This window comes from Amblyraja radiata, chromosome 29 (assembly GCF_010909765.2).
Source record: "Amblyraja radiata isolate CabotCenter1 chromosome 29, sAmbRad1.1.pri, whole genome shotgun sequence".
Lineage (NCBI taxonomy): Eukaryota > Metazoa > Chordata > Chondrichthyes > Rajiformes > Rajidae > Amblyraja > Amblyraja radiata.
In genome coordinates, this window is record NC_045984.1 from 21126058 (window position 1) to 21139874 (window position 13817).

Consider the following 13817-nt stretch of genomic DNA (forward strand, 5'->3'; position numbering starts at 1 on the left):
ATATGTAAATACCAAAGAACTTGTCTATAAATCAATAGTTACCGCAGATTGGACAAATACAATATGAAGAAAAACACCAAGGAATATTTTGATAAGTACCATCTACATAGAGGCTGTAGCTTTGCAGTTCGTATGGCCCCAGTGAGGAAATGTTTTTGGTCAGCTCGCTAAATTCATCATAAACATCTTCTCGGTAGATGGGTTCCATGGTTGACACATTATGAAATAAACATTCAGCTGTCACTCTGGTGCTGTTAACCATTTCCTCTCTGCGATAAAGCAAAAGACATTTGTGATAAGTGTAAAAGAATTTAGTGCAAAGTTGTTTGCAATGCCAGCAAGAGCACAGCTGAAATGTTGCCGTGGCTCATTACTGGTGTCTAAGCAATGGTCAGAGAAATCTGACTCTCAATTTGTCCGTCTCCAGCCCATCTATAGCCAGAGGGAGACCACATTTAAGCTGAAGGAAAATCACCTCCTAATCTGATGTAGGTTTGGAGTTTAACAATATGAATCATTTTATGTGACAACCTACAAACTAACTGTATGAACAATGAGTTGTTCAATTTTACGTGTCAACCTACAAATGCCCCTCTACCCCTTAATTTCCCCCCACTCTTCCCTGTGCTACACTTGAATATGCACCCATTTTTCCCTTTTCCCTTCACCCCTTCCCTACCCCCATTCTCCCCTTCCACTATGCTTCTTCAACTTTCATAATTAATTTGACTTCTATGCCTAACTCCCTATATTGAACCTTTTGTCTTCTCATTTTAGGATTTTCTGTAACCATTTGCCAATCAACTGCTCCCTTCCCATCACTTGTATCCTCGTATGACTTGCCACACTTTGTCACCCCCTTTCCATCTCTCTCGCAGCTTTCTCACCCCTACTGCAATCAGTCTGAAGAAGGGCCCGACCCAAAACTCTGCCAACCCATGTTCTCCAGATTTGCCGCCTGACCCGCTGAGATACTCCAGCACATCGTGTCTTTTTCTGTTAGAATTTATATTGACTTTGCACTGATATTTGTAGGAAATGTGTTTATGAGAATATCATCTTTACTATTTGGAATCACTGTGCATTAACAATTTGGAGACAAAGAAACGCAATTTTCATGATTTAATTGGACATTTTGTTGTGAGTTACCTGAATGATTTCACGTCACATTTTAAGAATGTTGCATTGATATTGCTGTTCTCAAACAGGTCTGTGAGCTGGGTGCAAGAAAAATGGTGTTAGAATGAGACATAAAAAGGGGATCAATAAGTACTATATCAGCAGAAAACTAATTGGTAAACTCTCTCACCTCATTTGTAATCATGGTTGCTGTTTCTGAAAGGTTTGCTTGAATTTCTTCAATAGACAGATTGTCAACAATGAAAGTCACGTTGTATTCAATGGGATATGTTTTATGGTTTGGAACTGGAACTGTGGAAATAGAGTAAGCAATTTAGCATGTTGTGAGTACCACGATTTTCAAATAGTTTAAAAACTGTTTCCCAGCACTGGATTTCTACAGAGTTTAAGCAACAAATTGAGAAGAACAAATGTAGCGTAAGACAATTATTTCATGCATTTGATACAAACTCACCATTGACATTGTGCTGTACATTGAAATCTGAAAACAAACAGAGAAATATAGGTTGAACTTTAAATGTTCAAGTTTAGGCAACCTTTAAAAACCCACCAACCACAACAACAACTTGGCATGCACCTAGTAAACTCCTCCCCCTTGCCCTCCATCTACATTCCTTTTTCTGGCTTCAAATTTGCAACACTTCAATCCTTTTCCCTCACACATAATGCTTTTTCGTCTCTGGCCTTTGTCTAACCTTCTGCGTATCTAAACTCCACTTCACCTGTGTCCACCTATTAATGACGTGCTTTGTACTGCCTCCCTTCTCTTACAGCTTTCTTCTCCCCCCACCACATCACAATCAGTCTGAAGAAGGATCTTGAGCTGAAATGCCACCCATTCACATTCTCCAGTGATGCTGCCTGACCCGCTGAGTTACTCTAGCACTTTGTTTCTTTTAAAAAAGCATGCAACTTTTTAATCGGGTATTTTTTTACCTCTCCTTGAACATTTATCAGGAAGAAAACCCTTTTATGAGTGGGTCTTGCCAGTGAGGCAGTGTGTTTGTGCAAAGGCACGCTCCGAAGAGCAAGATTGTGAATGATTTTAAGGTTTGCTTTCTCAGATCCTATAGGATATCATGCCTGGTTGTCCCTGATCTAAATATGTAAATACCAAAGAACTTGTCTATAAATCAATAGTTACCGCAGATTGGACAAATACAATATGAAGAAAAACACCAAGGAATATTTTGATAAGTACCATCTACATAGAGGCTGTAGCTTTGCAGTTCGTATGGCCCCAGTGAGGAAATGTTTTTGGTCAGCTCGCTAAATTCATCATAAACATCTTCTCGGTAAATGGGTTCCATGGTGGACACATTATGAAATAAACATTCAGCTGTCACTCTGGTGCTGTTAACCATTTCCTCTCTGCGATAAAGCAAAAGACATTTGTGATAAGTGTAAAAGAATTTAGTGCAAAGTTGTTTGCAATGCCAGCAAGAGCACAGCTGAAATGTTGCCGTGGCTCATTACTGGTGTCTAAGCAATGGTCAGAGAAATCTGACTCTCAATTTGTCCGTCTCCAGCCCATCTATAGCCAGAGGGAGACCACATTTAAGCTGAAGGAAAATCACCTCCTAATCTGATGTAGGTTTGGAGTTTAACAATATGAATCATTTTATGTGACAACCTACAAACTAACTGTATGAACAATGAGTTGTTCAATTTTACGTGTCAAACTACAAATGCCCCTCTACCCCTTAATTTCCCCCCACTCTTCCCTGTGCTGCACTTGAATATGCACCCATTTTTCCCTTTTCCCTTCACCCCTTCCCTACCCCCATTCTCCCCTTCCACTATGCTTCTTCAACTTTCATAATTAATTTGACTTCTATGCCTAACTCCCTATATTGAACCTTTTGTCTTCTCATTTTAGGATTTTCTGTAACCATTTGCCAATCAACTGCTCCCTTCCCATCACTTGTATCCTCGTATGACTTGCCACACTTTGTCACCCCCTTTCCATCTCTCTCGCAGCTTTCTCACCCCTACTGCAATCAGTCTGAAGAAGGGCCCGACCCAAAACTCTGCCAACCCATGTTCTCCAGATTTGCCGCCTGACCCGCTGAGATACTCCAGCACATCGTGTCTTTTTTCTGTTAGAATTTATATTGACTTTGCACTGATAATTGTAGGAAATGTGTTTATGAGAATCTACTCCACCAGCTACCAAGGCCCCTCCTTTCAACATCTCCACTGACCTCCTTACCCCTCCTCCACACTGCTTCCTCTCCCAGTTTGACCTGGTCACCCCTATTGAAATCTCCAAACTCATCAGCTCTTCCAAACCCACTACCTGCTCCCTCGACCCTCTCCCCACTCCCCTGCTGAAGTCCTGCCTCCCCTTTCTCTGCCCCTACCTCACTAATCTCTTCAACTCCTCATTGTCCCAAGGAATTGTCCCCTCCGCTTTCAAAACTGCTGCCGTTACACCAATCTTAAAGAAACCTGGTCTTGATCCCTCCTCTCTCATTAACTACCGCCCAATCTCAAACCTCCCCTTTCTTTCAAAAACCCTGGAGCGTATCGTTGCGTCGCAACTCCATTCCCACCTCCTTGCGTATAACCTACTTGAACCCCTCCAATCTGGCTTTCGCCCCCTCCATAGCACAGAAACTGCTCTCCTCAAAGTCCTCAACGACCTCCTCACCTCTGCTGACACTGGTTCCCTCAACATCCTCATCCTCCTCGACCTGAGCGCAGCCTTCGATACAGTGAACCATAACATCCTGCTCACCAGACTCAAAGACCTCGGCATTGAAGGCTCTGCACTCAGCTGGCTCCGTTCCTACCTTTCCAACAGATCCCACTTCATCTCTCTCCACAACCACACCTCTGCTACAGCCGCAGTCACTCAAGGTGTTCCCCAAGGCTCCGTACTCGGCCCTCTCCTCTTCATCATCTACATCCTCCCCCTTGGTCAGATACTCCGCCACTTCAATCTGGACTTCCACTGTTACGCTGATGACACCCAGATTTACCTTAGCACCAAATCCCCCCACAACCCCCCCCTCTCCCATATCAACTCCTGTTTGTCAGCTATAAAAACCTGGATGCAACATAATTTCCTCAAACTCAACAGCGATAAGACAGAATTCCTCCTCATAGGCTCCAAAGCCACACTCAGCAAAATCAATAACCCCACTCTCACCATCGACGGCACCACTGTCTCCCCATCTCCCCAGGCCCGCAACCTTGGCGTGATCTTTGATTCCACCCTCTCCCTTGAGCCTCACATCCACCATGTCATTAAAACCTCCTTCTTTCATCTCCGCAACATCGCCAAACTCAGACCCTCTCTTACACCGCCCGCTGCTGAAAGACTCATCCATGCCTTCGTCTCCTCCCGACTGGACTATTGCAACTCACTTCTCCTTGGCATCAGCTCCACCTATATCAACCAACTCCAACTGGTCCAGAACGCAGCCGCCCGACTCATCACCCATACCAAATCCTGGCATCACATCACTCCAGTCCTCAAACAACTTCACTGGCTTCCCATCTCCCATCGGATCACCTACAAAATCCTGATCCTCACCTACAAAGCCCTCCACCATCTGGCCCCCCCATATCTCATTGACCTCCTCTCCCCCTACCAACCCTCACGGTCCCTCAGATCCACATCAGCCGGTCTCCTCTCCATCCACAAGTCCAACCTCCGCAGTTTTGGGGACAGAGCCTTCTCCAGGGCAGCTCCCAGGCTCTGGAACTCCCTCCCCCAACTGATCCGCAATTCCGTGTCCCTCACCATCTTCCAGTCCCGCCTCAAGACCCATCTCTTCACCTCTGCCTATCCTTAGCCCCACGTCCCCGTCCCTTTTCATCTGTGCATTAATTACCTCATACTGTGTTTTGTATTGAATTCTGTCTTTACTTTGTGTACTAGTCATGTCTCTACTATTTATTTCATTCCCCTTACATGTTTTTCCTCTACATGCTCTATTTTTGTAAGGTGTCCTTGAGACTCTTGAAAGGCGCCCATAAATAAAATTTATTATTATTATTATTATTATCATCTTTACCATTTGGAATTACTGTGCATTAACAATTTGGAGACAAAGGAACGCAATTTTCATGATTTAATTGAACATTTTTTTGTGAGTTACCTGAATGATTTCACGTCACATTTTAAGAATGTTGCATTGATATTGCTGTTCTCAAACAGGTCTGTGAGCTGGGTGCAAGAAAAATGGTGTTAGAATGAGACATAAAAAGGGGATGAATAAGTACTATATCAGCAGAATACTAATTGGTAAACTCTCTCACCTCATTTGTAATCATGGTTGCTGTTTCTGAAAGGTTTGCTTGAATTTCTTCAATAGACAGATTGTCAACAATGAAAGTCACGTTGTATTCAATGGGATATGTTTTATGGATTGGAACTGGAACTTTGGAAATAGAGTAAGCAATTTAGCATGTTGTGAGTACCACGATTTTCAAATAGTTTAAAAACTGTTTCCCAGCACTGGATTTCTACAGAGTTAAAGCAACAAATTGAGAAGAACAAATGTAGCGTAAGACAATTATTTCATGCATTTGATACAAACTCACCATTGACATTGTGCTGTACATTGAAATCTGAAAACAAACAGAGAAATATAGGTTGAACTTTAAATGTTCAAGTTTAGGCAACCTTTAAAAACCCACCAACCACAACAACAACTTGGCATGCACCTAGTAAACTCCTCCCCCTTGCCCTCCATCTACATTCCTTTATCTGGCTTCAAATTTGCAACACTTCAATCCTTTTCCCTCACACATAATGCTTTTTCGTCTCTGCCCTTTGTCTAACCTTCTGCGTATCTAAACTCCACTTCACCTGTGTCCACCTATTAATGACGTGCTTTGTACTGCCTCCCTTCTCGAACAGCTTTCTTCTCCCCCCACCACCCCACAATCAGTCTGAAGAAGGATCTTGAGCTGAAATGTCACCCATTCTCATTCTCCAGTAATGTTGCCTGACCCACTCAGTTACTCTAGCACTTTGTTTCTTCTAAAAAAGCATGCAACTTTTTAATGGGGTATTTTGTTTCCCTCTCCTTGAACATTTATCAGGAAGAAAACACTTTTTTGGGTAGGTCATACCAGTGAGGCAGTGTGTTTGTGCAAAGGCAGGCTCCGAAGAGCAAGACTGTGAATGATTTTAAGGTTTGCTTTCTCAGATCCTATAGGATATCATGCCTGGTTGTCCCTGATCTAAATATGTAAATACCAAAGAACTTGTCTATAAATCAATAGTTACCGCAGATTGGACAAATACAATATGAAGAAAAACACCAAGGAATATTTTGATAAGTACCATCTACATAGAGGCTGTAGCTTTGCAGTTCGTATGGCCCCAGTGAGGAAATGTCTTTGGTCAGCTCGCTAAATTCATCATAAACATCTTCTCGGTAGATGGGTTCCATGGTGGACACATTATGAAATAAACATTCAGCTGTCACTCTGGTGCTGTTAACCATTTCCTCTCTGCGATAAAGCAAAAGACATTTGTGATAAGTGTAAAAGAATTTAGTGCAAAGTTGTTTGCAATGCCAGCAAGAGCACAGCTGAAATGTTGCCGTGGCTCATTACTGGTGTCTAAGCAATGGTCAGAGAAATCTGACTCTCAATTTGTCCGTCTCCAGCCCATCTATAGCCAGAGGGAGACCACATTTAAGCTGAAGGAAAATCACCTCCTAATCTGATGTAGGTTTGGAGTTTAACAATATGAATCATTTTATGTGACAACCTACAAACTAACTGTATGAACAATGAGTTGTTCAATTCTACGTGTCAACCTACAAATGCCCCTCTACCCCTTAATTTCCCCCCACTCTTCCCTGTGCTACACTTGAATATGCACCCATTTTCCCCTTTTCCCTTCACCCCTTCCCTACCTCCATTCTCCCCTTCCACTATGCTTCCTCTACTTTCATAATTAATTTGACCTATGCCTAACTCCCTATATTGAACCTTTTGTCTTCTCATCTCAGGATATTCTGTAACCATTTGCCAATCAACTGCTCCCTTCCCATCACTTGTATCCTCGTATCACTTGCCACACTTTGTCATCCCCTTCCCACCTCTCTCGCAGCTTTCTCACCCCTACTGCAATCAGTCTGAAGAAGGGCCCGACCCAAAACTCTGCCAACCCATGTTCTCCAGATTTGCCGACTGACCCGCTGAGATACTCCAGCACATCGTGTCTTTTTCTGTTAGAATTTATATCAACTTTGCACTGATATTTGTAGGAAATGTGTTTATGAGATTATCATCTTTACCATTTGGAATCACTGTGCATTAACAATTTGGAGACAAAGGAATGCAATTTTCATGATTTAATTGGACATTTTTTTGTGAATTACCTGAATGATTTCACGTCACATTTTAAGAATGTTGCATTGATATTGCTGTTCTCAAACAGGTCTGTGAGCTGGGGGCAAGAACAATAGTGTTAGAATGAGACATAAAAAGGGGATTCATGTACTATATCAGCAGAAAACTAATTGGTAAACTCTCTCACCTCATTTGCAATCATGGTTGCTGTTTCTGAAGAGTTTGCTTGAATTTCTTCAATAGACAGATTGTCAACAATGAAAGTCACGTTGTATTCAATGGGATATGTTACCTCGGTTGGAACTGGAACTGTGAAATAGAGTAAGCAATTTAGCATGTTGTGAGTACCACGATTTTCAAATAGTTTAAAAACTGTTTCCCAGCACTGGATTTCTACAGAGTTTAAGCAACAAATTGAGAAGAACAAATGTAGCGTAAGACAATTATTTCATGCATTTGATACAAACTCACCATTGACATTGTGCTGTACATTGAAATCTGAAAACAAACAGAGAAATATAGGTTGAACTTTAAATGTTCATGTTTAGCCAACCTTTAAAAACCCACCAACTACAACAACACCTGGGCATGCACCTAGTAAACTCCTCCCACTTGCCCTCCATCTACATTCCTTTTTCTGGCTTCAAATTTGCAACACTTCAATCCTTTCCCCTCACACTTAATGTTTTTTCGTCTCTGGCCTTTGTCTAACCTTCTGCGTATCTAAACTCCACTTCACCTGTGTCCACCTATTAATGACGTGCTTTGTACTGCCTCCCTTCTCGAACAGCTTTCTTCTCCCCCCACCACCCCACAATCAGTCTGAAGAAGGATCTTGAGCTGAAATGTCACCCATTCTCATTCTCCAGTAATGTTGCCTGACCCACTCAGTTACTCTAGCACTTTGTTTCTTCTAAAAAAGCATGCAACTTTTTAATGGGGTATTTTGTTTCCCTCTCCTTGAACATTTATCAGGAAGAAAACACTTTTTTGGGTAGGTCATACCAGTGAGGCAGTGTGTTTGTGCAAAGGCAGGCTCCGAAGAGCAAGACTGTGAATGATTTTAAGGTTTGCTTTCTCAGATCCTATAGGATATCATGCCTGGTTGTCCCTGATCTAAATATGTAAATACCAAAGAACTTGTCTATAAATCAATAGTTACCGCAGATTGGACAAATACAATATGAAGAAAAACACCAAGGAATATTTTGATAAGTACCATCTACATAGAGGCTGTAGCTTTGCAGTTCGTATGGCCCCAGTGAGGAAATGTCTTTGGTCAGCTCGCTAAATTCATCATAAACATCTTCTCGGTAGATGGGTTCCATGGTGGACACATTATGAAATAAACATTCAGCTGTCACTCTGGTGCTGTTAACCATTTCCTCTCTGCGATAAAGCAAAAGACATTTGTGATAAGTGTAAAAGAATTTAGTGCAAAGTTGTTTGCAATGCCAGCAAGAGCACAGCTGAAATGTTGCCGTGGATCATGACTGGTGTCTAAGCAATGGTCAGAGAAATCCGACTCTCAATTTGTCCGTCTCCAGCCCATCTATAGCCAGAGGGAGACCACATTTAAGCTGAAGGAAAATCACCTCCTAATCTGATGTAGGTTTGGAGTTTAACAATATGAATCATTTTATGTGACAACCTACAAACTAACTGTATGAACAATGAGTTGTTCAATTCTACGTGTCAACCTACAAATGCCCCTCTACCCCTTAATTTCCCCCCACTCTTCCCTGTGCTACACTTGAATATGCACCCATTTTCCCCTTTTCCCTTCACCCCTTCCCTACCTCCATTCTCCCCTTCCACTATGCTTCCTCTACTTTCATAATTAATTTGACTTCTATGCCTAACTCCCTATATTGAACCTTTTGTCTTCTCATCTCAGGATATTCTGTAACCATTTGCCAATCAACTGCTCCCTTCCCATCACTTGTATCCTCGTATCACTTGCCACACTTTGTCATCCCCTTCCCACCTCTCTCGCAGCTTTCTCACCCCTACTGCAATCAGTCTGAAGAAGGGCCCGACCCAAAACTCTGCCAACCCATGTTCTCCAGATTTGCCGACTGACCCGCTGAGATACTCCAGCACATCGTGTCTTTTTCTGTTAGAATTTATATCAACTTTGCACTGATATTTGTAGGAAATGTGTTTATGAGATTATCATCTTTACCATTTGGAATCACTGTGCATTAACAGTTTGGAGACAAAGGAATGCAATTTTCATGATTTAATTGGACATTTTTTTGTGAATTACCTGAATGATTTCACGTCACATTTTAAGAATGTTGCATTGATATTGCTGTTCTCAAACAGGTCTGTGAGCTGGGGGCAAGAAAAATAGTGTTAGAATGAGACATAAAAAGGGGATTCATGTACTATATCAGCAGAAAACTAATTGGTAAACTCTCTCACCTCATTTGCAATCATGGTTGCTGTTTCTGAAGAGTTTGCTTGAATTTCTTCAATAGACAGATTGTCAACAATGAAAGTCACGTTGTATTCAATGGGATATGTTACCTCGGTTGGAACTGGAACTGTGAAATAGAGTAAGCAATTTAGCATGTTGTGAGTACCACGATTTTCAAATAGTTTAAAAACTGTTTCCCAGCACTGGATTTCTACAGAGTTTAAGCAACAAATTGAGAAGAACAAATGTAGCGTAAGACAATTATTTCATGCATTTGATACAAACTCACCATTGACATTGTGCTGTACATTGAAATCTGAAAACAAACAGAGAAATATAGGTTGAACTTTAAATGTTCATGTTTAGCCAACCTTTAAAAACCCACCAACTACAACAACACCTGGGCATGCACCTAGTAAACTCCTCCCACTTGCCCTCCATCTACATTCCTTTTTCTGGCTTCAAATTTGCAACACTTCAATCCTTTCCCCTCACACTTAATGTTTTTTCGTCTCTGGCCTTTGTCTAACCTTCTGCGTATCTAAACTCCACTTCACCTGTGTCCACCTATTAATGACGTGCTTTGTACTGCCTCCCTTCTCGAACAGCTTTCTTCTCCCCCCACCACCCCACAATCAGTCTGAAGAAGGATCTTGAGCTGAAATGTCACCCATTCTCATTCTCCAGTAATGTTGCCTGACCCACTCAGTTACTCTAGCACTTTGTTTCTTCTAAAAAAGCATGCAACTTTTTAATGGGGTATTTTGTTTCCCTCTCCTTGAACATTTATCAGGAAGAAAACACTTTTTTGGGTAGGTCATACCAGTGAGGCAGTGTGTTTGTGCAAAGGCAGGCTCCGAAGAGCAAGACTGTGAATGATTTTAAGGTTTGCTTTCTCAGATCCTATAGGATATCATGCCTGGTTGTCCCTGATCTAAATATGTAAATACCAAAGAACTTGTCTATAAATCAATAGTTACCGCAGATTGGACAAATACAATATGAAGAAAAACACCAAGGAATATTTTGATAAGTACCATCTACATAGAGGCTGTAGCTTTGCAGTTCGTATGGCCCCAGTGAGGAAATGTCTTTGGTCAGCTCGCTAAATTCATCATAAACATCTTCTCGGTAGATGGGTTCCATGGTGGACACATTATGAAATAAACATTCAGCTGTCACTCTGGTGCTGTTAACCATTTCCTCTCTGCGATAAAGCAAAAGACATTTGTGATAAGTGTAAAAGAATTTAGTGCAAAGTTGTTTGCAATGCCAGCAAGGCACAGCTGAAATGTTGCCGTGGCTCATTACTGGTGTCTAAGCAATGGTCAGAGAAATCTGACTCTCAATTTGTCCGTCTCCAGCCCATCTATAGCCAGAGGGAGACCACATTTAAGTTGAAGGAAAATCACCTCCTAATCTGATGTAGGTTTGGAGTTTAACAATATGAATCATTTTATGTGACAACCTACAAACTAACTGTATGAACAATGAGTTGTTCAATTCTACGTGTCAACCTACAAATGCCCCTCTACCCCTTAATTTCCCCCCACTCTTCCCTGTGCTACACTTGAATATGCACCCATTTTCCCCTTTTCCCTTCACCCCTTCCCTACCTCCATTCTCCCCTTCCACTATGCTTCCTCTACTTTCATAATTAATTTGACTTCTATGCCTAACTCCCTATATTGAACCTTTTGTCTTCTCATCTCAGGATATTCTGTAACCATTTGCCAATCAACTGCTCCCTTCCCATCACTTGTATCCTCGTATCACTTGCCACACTTTGTCATCCCCTTCCCACCTCTCTCGCAGCTTTCTCACCCCTACTGCAATCAGTCTGAAGAAGGGCCCGACCCAAAACTCTGCCAACCCATGTTCTCCAGATTTGCCGACTGACCCGCTGAGATACTCCAGCACATCGTGTCTTTTTCTGTTAGAATTTATATCAACTTTGCACTGATATTTGTAGGAAATGTGTTTATGAGATTATCATCTTTACTATTTGGAATCACTGTGCATTAACAATTTGGAGACAAAGGAATGCAATTTTCATGATTTAATTGGACATTTTTTTGTGAATTACCTGAATGATTTCACGTCACATTTTAAGAATGTTGCATTGATATTGCTGTTCTCAAACAGGTCTGTGAGCTGGGGGCAAGAAAAATAGTGTTAGAATGAGACATAAAAAGGGGATTCATGTACTATATCAGCAGAAAACTAATTGGTAAACTCTCTCACCTCATTTGCAATCATGGTTGCTGTTTCTGAAGAGTTTGCTTGAATTTCTTCAATAGACAGATTGTCAACAATGAAAGTCACGTTGTATTCAATGGGATATGTTACCTCGGTTGGAACTGGAACTGTGAAATAGAGTAAGCAATTTAGCATGTTGTGAGTACCACGATTTTCAAATAGTTTAAAAACTGTTTCCCAGCACTGGATTTCTACAGAGTTTAAGCAACAAATTGAGAAGAACAAATGTAGCGTAAGACAATTATTTCATGCATTTGATACAAACTCACCATTGACATTGTGCTGTACATTGAAATCTGAAAACAAACAGAGAAATATAGGTTGAACTTTAAATGTTCATGTTTAGCCAACCTTTAAAAACCCACCAACTACAACAACACCTGGGCATGCACCTAGTAAACTCCTCCCACTTGCCCTCCATCTACATTCCTTTTTCTGGCTTCAAATTTGCAACACTTCAATCCTTTTCCCTCACACTTAATGTTTTTTTCGTCTCTGGCCTTTGTCTAACCTTCTACGTATCTAAACTCCACTTCACCTGTGTCCACCTATTAATGACGTGCTTTGTACTGCCTCCCTTCTCGAACAGCTTTCTTCTCCCCCCACCACCCCACAATCAGTCTGAAGAAGGATCTTGAGCTGAAATGTCACCCATTCTCATTCTCCAGTAATGTTGCCTGACCCACTCAGTTACTCTAGCACTTTGTTTCTTCTAAAAAAGCATGCAACTTTTTAATGGGGTATTTTGTTTCCCTCTCCTTGAACATTTATCAGGAAGAAAACACTTTTTTGGGTAGGTCATACCAGTGAGGCAGTGTGTTTGTGCAAAGGCAGGCTCCGAAGAGCAAGAATGTGAATGATTTTAAGGTTTGCTTTCTCAGATCCTATAGGATATCATGCCTGGTTGTCCCTGATCTAAATATGTAAATACCAAAGAACTTGTCTATAAATCAATAGTTACCGCAGATTGGACAAATACAATATGAAGAAAAACACCAAGGAATATTTTGATAAGTACCATCTACATAGAGGCTGTAGCTTTGCAGTTCATATGGCCCCAGTGAGGAAATGTCTTTGGTCAGCTCGCTAAATTCATCATAAACATCTTCTCGGTAGATGGGTTCCATGGTGGACACATTATGAAATAAACATTCAGCTGTCACTCTGGTGCTGTTAACCATTTCCTCTCTGCGATAAAGCAAAAGACATTTGTGATAAGTGTAAAAGAATTTAGTGCAAAGTTGTTTGCAATGCCAGCAAGAGCACAGCTGAAATGTTGCCGTGGCTCATGACTGGTGTCTAAGCAATGGTCAGAGAAATCCGACTCTCAATTTGTCCGTCTCCAGCCCATCTATAGCCAGAGGGAGACCACATTTAAGCTGAAGGAAAATCACCTCCTAATCTGATGTAGGTTTGGAGTTTAACAATATGAATCATTTTATGTGACAACCTACAAACTAACTGTATGAACAATGAGTTGTTCAATTCTACGTGTCAACCTACAAATGCCCCTCTGCCCCTTAATTTCCCCCCACTCTTCCCTGTGCTACACTTGAATATGCACCCATTTTCCCCTTTTCCCTTCACCCCTTCCCTACCTCCATTCTCCCCTTCCACTATGCTTCCTCTACTTTCATAATTAATTTGACTTCTATGCCTAACTCCCTATATTGAA

At 41.4% G+C, this 13817-nt stretch overlaps 1 protein-coding gene across 1 annotated transcript in view; it reads right to left on the minus strand.

Annotated features, from left to right (window-relative positions):
- LOC116989450 (mucin-16-like) overlaps positions 1 to 13817 on the minus strand; it is a 127273-nt gene that overhangs the window by 15535 nt on the left and 97921 nt on the right. The window contains exons 79-89 of the mRNA XM_033046828.1: positions 13161 to 13330; positions 12412 to 12438; positions 12128 to 12249; positions 11970 to 12037; positions 10921 to 11090; positions 10173 to 10199; positions 9889 to 10010; positions 9731 to 9798; positions 8681 to 8850; positions 7933 to 7959; positions 7649 to 7770 (exon numbers count right to left, since the gene is read on the minus strand). Coding sequence (XP_032902719.1) covers positions 7649 to 7770; positions 7933 to 7959; positions 8681 to 8850; positions 9731 to 9798; positions 9889 to 10010; positions 10173 to 10199; positions 10921 to 11090; positions 11970 to 12037; positions 12128 to 12249; positions 12412 to 12438; positions 13161 to 13330 — 1093 coding nt within the window. The remainder of the gene's footprint in view (positions 1 to 7648; positions 7771 to 7932; positions 7960 to 8680; positions 8851 to 9730; positions 9799 to 9888; positions 10011 to 10172; positions 10200 to 10920; positions 11091 to 11969; positions 12038 to 12127; positions 12250 to 12411; positions 12439 to 13160; positions 13331 to 13817) is intronic.